This window comes from Pantherophis guttatus, chromosome 18 (genome assembly GCF_059756535.1).
Source record: "Pantherophis guttatus breed Tessera chromosome 18, ASM5975653v1, whole genome shotgun sequence".
Taxonomy (NCBI): Eukaryota; Metazoa; Chordata; class Lepidosauria; order Squamata; family Colubridae; genus Pantherophis; species Pantherophis guttatus.
This window is the reverse complement of record NC_142080.1, coordinates 9697910-9707500: the sequence shown is the minus strand read 5'-3', so window position 1 is coordinate 9707500 and position 9591 is coordinate 9697910. Positions and strand designations below refer to the sequence as shown.

Genomic DNA, 9591 nt, shown 5'->3' with positions numbered 1-9591 from the left:
TAGAAACTAATCAAGGGGAGAAGCAACCTGGAACTAAGGAGAAACTTCCTATCAGTGAAAACAATTAACCAGTGGAACTGCTTGCCACCAGAAGTTGTGCATCCTTCATCACTGGAGGCTTTCAAGGAAAGACAGGACAGCCACTGAAATGGTATTGGAATGTGTCAAACTCATGGTGTCACGTTGTCGTCACGTGATGTATCGCGGCTTCCCCCCTTTGCTAAACCGGGGAGGGGGGCGTGGCCAGTGCGTGACGCATCCGATCCACGGGCCGCGAGTTTGATGTGCTCGTGCAGGCAGTTGGAGTGCAATTGTAAATGTGAGCCGTTGCCAAGAATTTAAATTATGAGCATTTGTGTGACCACGGGGGGAGGGCAACAGTTGTTAAGCGCGAGTACACGTTGCACATCCCTTTTTCCAAGGCCGCTGTAGCTTTGAGCAGCCGTTAAAACGATCCGACGTAAATCAAGGACCGCCTTTATACTCTCAATTCACACATTTCCTTCATCAAAAACGACCACCGCACAAAGGCAGGATTTTTTTTTTTAAATAAATCATCTTTATATGAAAACAAAACAAAAATCGGACTTTAAAAATTAGAAGATAGGATTTTTCGAGCTCCGGCCGATGGCTCAGTGCCTGATGGTGCTGTTGATGTAGGATTCCAAAATAAAGATGGTTTCGTCCACTTGGGTTTCACTGGCATCGATCCTTGGATAAAAAAAGGAAAATACAATCAAGATCGAGGGAGGTACTAATACCTCTCTATAAAACCTTGGTAAAAGCACACCTGGAATCCTGCATCCAGTTTTGGTCACCACGCTATAAAAAAGATGTGGAGACTCTGGAAAAAGTGCAGAGAAGAGCAACCAAGAGGATGAGGGGACTGGAGGCTCAAACATACGATGAACGGTTGCAGGAACTGGACATGGCTGGTTTAGTGAAGAGAAGGACCAGGGGAGACAGGAGAGCATCTTCCAGTATTTGAGGGGCTGCCCCAGAGAGGAGGAAGGGGGTCAAGCTATTTTCCAAAGCACCCGAAGGCCAGACAAGGAAGAATGGATGAAAACTGAACAAGGAGAGATTCAACCTAGAAATAAGGAGGAATTTTCTGACAGTGAGAACCATCAACCCATGGAACAGACGTTGCCTTCAAAAGTTGTGGGAGCTTCATCTCTGGAAGCTTTCGAAAAGAGACTGGACTGCCATCTCTCAGAAATGGTGTAGGGTCTCCTGTTGGGCGGGGGGTTGGACTAGATCAGGGGTCACCAACCTTTCAGACCTCAGGGACCACTAAATTCATAATTTTAAATTCCGCAGCCCACTAATATGATCTGCCTAATGACCGGCTGGGTGGGCATGGCTAGGTGGTAATGTGACTGGGTGGGTGTGGCCAACTCAATGTCACTCATGTCAAGGGACACCTTGCCAGCCTCTACTCACCCCTCCCCTCCCAGCCCCTCCTCGCTCCCCGCCTGGGCTCCTTAGGGCCCCAACATTAAGCAGTTGTTGGAGCTAAGCAGCCACCAGGAGAAAGAGTTGGCAAAACAGCTCAGTTCAAATTGGATCTGGCCGAGAAGGAGGCTCAGCAGGAGCACCTCACTGAGGACTAGGAGCTTAGGCTTTCCAAGCAGAGGGAAGACCTGCAGGAGTGCAAGGCCAGGTACCGGCGCCTAGAGGCTCAGCGGGCTGAGATGGTCAGTCAGTTCCAGGCCATCATGCAGTCCCACTGGAACGAGGCCCTCCGGCTCTTCGCCACCAGCGGCTCTTCCCTCCAGCCTTCGCCCAAAGCCCCCCACCAGGAGGCTGAAGCCGACCCCAAGTCGGAATTTCTGCCCCCCTCCGACCCTCACAAGAAGACCCCAAAGGGGGAGACTCTCTGCAGCAACACAAGCGTTCATTGCACGTATCCGTCCCAGGGGCCGTAGTTTGAGGACCCCTGATTTAGTGCAATATAAAAAATGGAAATAAATTTTCTGCAGACCACCAAAATTTTCTCACGGACCACCAGTGGTCCACAGACCGCCAGTTGGTGACCGGTGGACTAGATGATCTCCAAGGTCCCTTTCAACTCTGTTAATCTGTAATCTGAAAGGTTGCACCTTTTAATCATTGAACCAGTTGGACTCCTCGATTGAGTGACTGCCATAGAGACATGCAGTTTCTGGTGGCAAGCAGTTCCACTGGCTAATGGTTTTCACTGTTAGGAAATTTCTCCTTAGTTCCAGGTTGCTTCTCTCCTTGATTAGTTTCCATCCTGCCTTCTGGTGCTTCGGAAAATAAGTTGACCTCCTTCTTCTTTGTGGCAGCCCCTCAAATATTGGAAGACTGCTCTCATGTCTCCCCTGGTCCTTCTTTTCTCTAGCTAAATCTGGCCAAACCCAAATTCCTGCAGCCGTTCTTCCTATGTTTTGGTCTCCAGGTCTTCAATCGTTTTACTTGCTCTTCTTTGCATTTCTTCCAAAGTCTCAACATCTTTTTTTGTCATGTGACCAAAACTAGATGCCGTATTCCAGCTGTGGCCTTACTAAGAATTTATAAAGCGGTGTTAATCCTTCACGTGATTTTGATTCATCTCATCTAGCCCAGCTTGGCTCCCTTTCCTCCTGGCCTGTATCGGTGATCGGTCTTTTTCCTCACCGGGGCTGAATTTGGCGAGATCTATAGTCTGTCAATTTTAGCTTCTGGCGACACCCGTGGGGGAAGGGCTTCAGCCGTTCCCACCCACCACCACCTGGGCCGTACTCACTTGTTGACGTTGTGCTTGAGGGTCTCCAGCTGCTGCCGTTCGGGGGCCGTAATCATTTCCTCAATCTCCTGCAGCTGCGCCTGCTCAGCCCCCGTGGCCTGGACCGAGGCGAGGATGGCCTCCACCCGCTGGCTCTTCTCCAGCAGACGCCTGCCACGGGAGAAAGGCCACGATCAGAGAGTCTCGTGGCCTCGCTTGGAACACGGGAGACCGCGAGGCCGAAGGCCAGGCGACTTCAGCAGATGTCGTTGTTTAATGACCCCATAATAATCCCTTGCGGGGTGGAGTCAGGCAAATGAATGGAGCTGAGTGTTTACTGGCCGGATGCCTTTCCTGTTGCCAATGAGGAGTTTTGTTCAGCAGATATATTCTCATGGTGCCCAGAGAGAGAAATATCTGCCTCTACCTAGGATCGAACTCACAGCCTCCCGATAGTGAGGCCAGAGCTCCACCTCTAGGCCACCGCACCACTCGGGCGACTTCAACAGATGCTCCAGAGATTCAAAATATTTCATGAGTAACTTCGACTTTGCCTTTGTCGATCAGACAGATTTGTGTTTATATAAACGGCTAGTTATATACTAATGGGTAAAAGCCAAAAGTTGAGGCTGGAGTGTTTCTATCTTGTACTGTGCTAAAAGAGTTGGAAGTCAATGTCTTTTTTTTTTCTTTTCCCCCTTGTACCTCGCACTTTCTTTTCCCCTCTCCTTTTCCTTCCCCTAATTTCCTTTGTATTTTATATATTAAATTAGCTGGATATCTGTGCTTCGCTACGAAACTATGTGATGGGGCTTGTTGTGGCTCTGTTACCTGAGCCTGTGTCATCGGCAGGAGAGGACTCCAAGAGTGAAGGAGAGGAGTTGGCAAGGCCTCCCTCTCCAGGACCCTCCTCTCTGGCAAGGCCTTCGGTGTCCGCCGAAGGGCAAGAGATAGGGCCGGGGCCAAGCACGTCCACGCAGCCACAGATGGACAGTGATGAGGGTAATGAGTCTTGGCTGGATCCACGCCAGCGTCGCAGAGATAAGCGCGTGCAACAGAAGAAAAGGCGTGCCTGAGATTAGGCTGAGTCACTGGACCACACCCCACAGGGTATAAAAGGGAGCGTGGTGGCCAGTCAAACCTTGTGACGAACAAAGCTGAAAGCTTCCACGCCATTCTGCATTGCCGGACTTTTTGCTATAGACTTTGCTGGATTATCTCTGGACTTGATTGACTCCGTAATTATTGAGCTGTTTCTTTTGATGTACCAGGAGTGGGGAGAAGTTATCTCTCCTCTTCGTAAATAATAAACTCTTGGCAAGCAGCCACTAGGTTGTTGCCAAGTTCCGTTATCATAAGGAAAAGGATTTTGCCGGCTGGTTTGGTCTTTAACTCTTGAACGTCTGTTGGTGTGTGTGCGTGTGGTTGGGGACAGAACAGGGCTTGATAAATCGACACAGCTTGAAAATTAATGAGTAGTTACAATTGGCCTCTCCTCTCCCCTTCTCCCCCTCAGCCTTGCCCCACAGAAACATCTCCTATCCTATCCCATTCTCTCCAGAGTTACTTTCAAGTTGGGAGGGGGAGTAAAACGTCTAACTCATTAGCATCAGAGCATGTTATAATACAGGAAATACTAATACTAAGGAGCCCTGGTAGCGCAGCAGACTAAAGCACTGTTATTAACATCAGATGCCTTCAATTACTGCAGGTTCAAATCTCACCAGGCTCACCAGGCTCAAGGTTGACTCAGCCTTCCATCCTTTCTAAGGTAGGTAAAATGAGGACCCGGATTGTGGGGGCAATAAGCTGACTTTGTATAAATATACAAAAGGATGAAGGCTATTGCTTAGCGCATTGTAAGCCGCCCTGAGTCTCCGGAGAAGGGCAGCGTATAAATCAAATTAAAAAAAAAAACTAATGCTCTGATGGTCATTTTGAAAAATCCTTTCTTAGTGAGCACCTAGAAGCCAAGGGGAACACATATGGCAAATTTCAAGTTTGTAGGCTTTATGGTTCTGGAGATTTCGTGATTAATGCGTGAGTGGTTTTCGCATATATATATATATTTTCTCAGGTTTTCGCGGGTGTTTGTATGTAGGTCTTTGGTTATTCGGGTCTTCTCCCACGTAAAATTGGAAGCGTCTTGGCGACGTTTCGACGAAGTCTCATTCGTCATCTTCAGGCTGGTGTTCTCGGCTTCGTGCTTCCAGGAGCAAGCACGAAGCCGAGAACACCAGCCTGAAGATGACGAATGAGACTTCGTCGAAACGTCGCCAAGACACTTCCAATTTTACGTGGGAGAAGACCCGAATAACCAAAGACCTACATATATATATATATATTTGTTTATGTAAGTTTTCACGGGTATGTATGTGTGTATAGTTAATATTTCGGGTTTCTTCCCGTGTAATTGTGGATATATCCCTAAAAGGGTAGAAGCGACGTTTCGGCAGAATCCCATCTGCCATCATCAGGCTTATGCCAGTAGTCATTTTGCAAAATATATATATATATATATAAGATTACTATAAAAAAAAAAACTATAAAAAAAAACCATTTCATGAGAACCCAACGGCTCTCCCAGACACAGAGTTACAATGGACAGTGTACCAGCTCTCCCCAACTGTCTCTGTCTCACTTATGGATGGAGAACTCTTTAAGGTTTCAACCATCATCATGCAGAGTTGGGTTGAAAGGGTTGAATTGCACCCCCAGGACTCCCGACTCACCGGTTCTCCTTTGTCTCGTGGAGTCGCCGTTCTATCAGGTTGGCCACACACTGAAAGGGAGGGAAAATAGAGGCTGCCATGAGTGCAGTCTGGCTTAAGAGAGGTTTAAAAAAAAGAGATAGGTAAAAATGTATATTTGATTATCCATGTAATAACTGCAGCTAGAATTGTATTTGCACAAAATTGGAAAAGTGAAGCGATCCCTACGGAGGAGAATGCGATTAGGAAAATACTAGAATGTGCAGAAATGAACAGGTTAACGCTGGCAATTAAAGAGAAAGAACAAACCGAATATTATACTATATGGGAGTTATTTTATAAATGGTTAGAGAATAAATGTAAAAATTAGAAATAAAAATAGTGAAATTTAGAAAATGCATTAATAGAGTTAAATAAATTAAGAAGAGGATTGTCATAGTATTAGATATTTAATTGTATTGGTAATAAACTAAGAACAGATTAAATAATGAATATGGCTGTAAACTTTAACTGTTATTGCACAAAATATTTGTACCTATGCGACACACTGTTTAATGAAAGATGGATAGTTTGCATTAAAATAAAATATATATATTTTTTTACAAAACAAAAAAAGTGATAGGTAAAGGTTCCCCTCGCCCATATGTGCCAGTCGTTCCTGACTCTAGGGGGCGGTGCTCATCTCCGTTTCAAAGCCGAAGAGCCAGCGCTGTCCGAAGACGTCTCCATGGTCCTGTGACCAGCATGACTCAATGCCAAAGGCGCATAGAACACTGTTCCCTTTCCACCAAAGGTGGTCCCTATTTTTTCTACTTGCATTTTTTTTTTTACGTGCTTTCGAACTGCTAGGTTGGCAGAAGCTGGGACAAGTCACGGGAGCTCACCCCGTTACGCGGCACTAGGGATTCAAACTGCTGAACTGCCGACCTTTCGATCGACAAGCTTAGCGTTTTAGCCACTGAGCCACCGCATCCCCTAAAAAAGGAGATAGTGGGATGCAAACCTTGTAACAGCGCTGGAGGAGCAGCCGGGCGGACGAGAGAGTATTGACTGTGTACAAGTAGAAAGTCCGGGAAGGGGCGTGATCTGGAGTTTTGGGGATTTCCTGCATTGGGGAAGGAAAGCAAAGCTAAATATAAGAGATTAAATTTGCTAGTATTGATACATCACGACAGGGAGTCCTCGACTTACAAAAGTTCATCTAGTGACCATTCAAAGTTATAATGGCGCCGAAAAAAAGGGACTTATGACTGTATCTCACATTTACACCCAGCAGTGATGGCGCAGTGGTTAGAATGCAGTATTGCAAGCGGATTCTGCCCACACAGCCTGGAGTTCAATCCTGATCACCTCAAGGTTGACTCAGCCTTCCGTCCTTCTGAGGTGGGTAAAATGAGGACCCAGATTGTTGGGGGCAAGAGGCTGACTCTGTAAACCGCTTAGAGGGCTGTAGAAGCACTATAAAGCGGTATATAAGTCTAAGTGCTACTGCAATTGCCCTTCCTTCCTTCCTTCCCTCCCTTTCCATCCTTCCTTCCGTCCCTTTCTCTTTCCTTCCTTCCTTCCCTCCCTTTCTATCCTTCCTTCCTTCCTTCCTTTCCTTCCTTCCTGTGATTAGAATGCAGCATTGCAGACTAATTCTGCCACTGTCAGCAGTTCAATCCCTACTGGCTCAAGGTTGACTCAGCCTTCCGTCCTTCCGAGGTCGGTAAAATGAGGACCCGGATTGTTGGGGGACAAGAGGCTGACTCTGTAAACTGCTTAGAGAGGGCTGTGAAGCACCATGCGGTATATAAATCTAAGGGCTATTGCTAATCTCTATTCTCTTCCTCTTGCCATGGTGGCACAGTGGTTAGAATGCAGGATTGCAGGCTAACTCTGCCAACTGCCAGTGGTTCGATCCTGACCAGCTCAAGGTTGACTCAGCCTTCTGTCCTTCTGAGGTGGGTAAAATGAGGACCCAGATTGTTGGGGGCAAGAGGCTGACTCTGTAAACCGCTTAGAGGGTTGGAAAACACTATAAAGTGATATATAAATAAGTGCAATTGCTATTGCTATTGCCCTTCCTTCCTTCTTTCCCTCCCTCCGTTTCTCCTTCCTTCCTTCCTTCCTTCCTTCCTTCCTTCCTTCCTTCCTATGATTAGAATGCAGCATTGCAGGCTAATTCTGCCGCTGTCAGCAGTTCAATCCCTACTGGCTCAAGGTTGACTCAGCCTTCCGTCCTTCCGAGGTCGGTAAAATGAGGACCTGGATTGTTGAGGCCAAGAGGCTGACTCTGTAAACCGCTTAGAGAGGGCTGTGAAGCACCATGCGGTATATAAATCTAAGGGCTATTGCTAATCTCTATTCTCTTCCTCTTGCCATGGTGGCACAGTGGTTAGAATGCAGGATTGCAGGCTAACTCTGCCAACTGCCAGCGGTTCGATCCTGACTGGCTCAAGGTTGACTCAGCCTTCCGAGGTGGGTAAAATGAGGACCCAGATTGTTGGGGGACAAGAGGCTGACTCTGTAAACCGCTTAGAGAGGGCTGGAAAGCACTGTGAAGCGGTATATAAGTCTAAATGCTCTTGCTGTATTGACTCCTAAAAGTTGCCCCAATAAAAGCAGCATCACTTTTAGGTCCCGCATGCAATTCCTACATGGGAATCCATGGCAGAATCCATGCTCTCCTTTTCACGACAAGGGGCACTGACCTTCACTCAAGAATCCCCTGGCCAACCTGCAAGGCCTGAGAAGGCCTGCAAGGAATCTCACCCCCCATCACTGGCTTGGCAGGTTGCCTCAATTCCCAGGCAAAGCCTCTCGCAGCTTGGCCTTCGTGCTGGGCGATACGGGGAGAGCAAGGTACCTGCAGAGCTACGATATTGGCCGACAACATTTTGTACATCATTTCTTTGGCTTCTTTGGCCGGGATCATGGCGAAGTCCTCGATCTGCTTCTGTTCCAGGTGCCTCTTTCTTAATAAAAGGCGGAAAATGCGGGCGCAGCGGGACCCAAATCTGTATCGAGGAAGGAAGTGGAGAAGAGCCTGTTCTGAGTAGGGCAGCGAAAAACTAATGAGCCCGTTGTCTCCTATACTGGAAACTTTCATGTAAGCTGGAGAACAGGTATAGTTCTCGTTCTCTCTCTCTCTCTCTCTCTCACACACACACATTTGCACCTTCCCCTTCAAACTTTCTCTTGCCAGTCACATCCATCTGACCCACAACAATGGGGAGGGAAGAAATGTTGTGGGTCCCATCTCCTAAGAAGAGCCATCTGGCTGAACCTAGAAGAAGGGCGCTCTGGATTATAAGACGCACCTACCTTTTTTTGGTGAGGAAAAGAAGAAAAAGGAATCTGCTGCCTCTGACTCCCAGCAATTTTGCCTCCTTGCAGCAAACAGCAAACAGCCTGCTTTACTTTCATTTTCGTTTTCAGCATAGCTTGATTAGCACAAGGAGAGAAAAAAAAAAATCTGCTCCCAGCAATTTACCTCCTTGAAGCCAGCAGCAGGGCAAAACAGCTGAGAGCAAAACAGCTGAGAGTCGAGAGGCCATTCCAATCAACTTGTGCTAATTAGGCTGTGCTGAAGCTGAAAGGAGCTTTTTTTTTCTTACTGCTTGCTGCAAGGAGGCAAACTGCTGGGAGGCAGAGGCCAAAGGGTGGGGGCCTACATTCGGTGTATAAGACGCACCTAAAATTTCCCCCCCTTTTAGGGGGGGAAAAAGGTGCGTCTTATACTCCAAAAAATACGGTACTTGTGTGCTGGTTGGATTGTTGCAAACTCTAACAGGTTTTGCAGAATCTCCACTGCTTGGATGAACTGAAATCTACCGAACGAGAATCTTTGGAGACCAAAAGAAAAAGAAGGCGAGAGGACAAATGAACAGGCTCCCTGGATATTGGGGCGGGGAGGGGTGGGAGGAGCCTATTCTGAGAAAATTGAATCAAACAACCACAAAAACGCACGGAAGAGCTTTCCGATGTGGAAAGATCCGTAAAAGTGACTTCGTTTTACCTTTCCTGCACAATGGATTCCAGCGTTGCGGTGGCTAGAGAGGCCAAGCCCTTATGAAGATCTGTTTGGAAGAAAAGTTAGGGAAAAGATGCCACAAGAATGATCCTCATCCTCTGGATTGGCTGAAGTTTAGAAGAGCCAGGAGAAACTGA

The 9591-nt window shown here is 47.2% G+C and overlaps 1 protein-coding gene across 3 annotated transcripts in view; it reads right to left on the bottom strand.

Moving 5' to 3' along the window:
* Nucleotides 1-498: 498 nt before the first annotated feature.
* Nucleotides 499-9591, bottom strand: part of POLR3C (RNA polymerase III subunit C) — a 24536-nt gene continuing 15443 nt past the window's right edge. For 2 of the 3 annotated variants that reach the window (XM_087881226.1, XM_087881227.1), the window contains exons 10-15: nucleotides 9440-9500; nucleotides 8288-8438; nucleotides 6443-6544; nucleotides 5461-5510; nucleotides 2750-2899; nucleotides 509-711 (exon numbers count right to left, since the gene is read on the bottom strand). In XM_087881226.1, coding sequence (XP_087737352.1) covers nucleotides 633-711; nucleotides 2750-2899; nucleotides 5461-5510; nucleotides 6443-6544; nucleotides 8288-8438; nucleotides 9440-9500 — 593 coding nt within the window. In that variant the 3' untranslated portion in view covers nucleotides 509-632. Of the gene's footprint in view, nucleotides 712-2749; nucleotides 2900-5460; nucleotides 5511-6442; nucleotides 6545-8287; nucleotides 8439-9439; nucleotides 9501-9591 lie in introns of all 3 variants that reach the window. The other variant, XM_034427232.3, reaches the window with a different exon arrangement.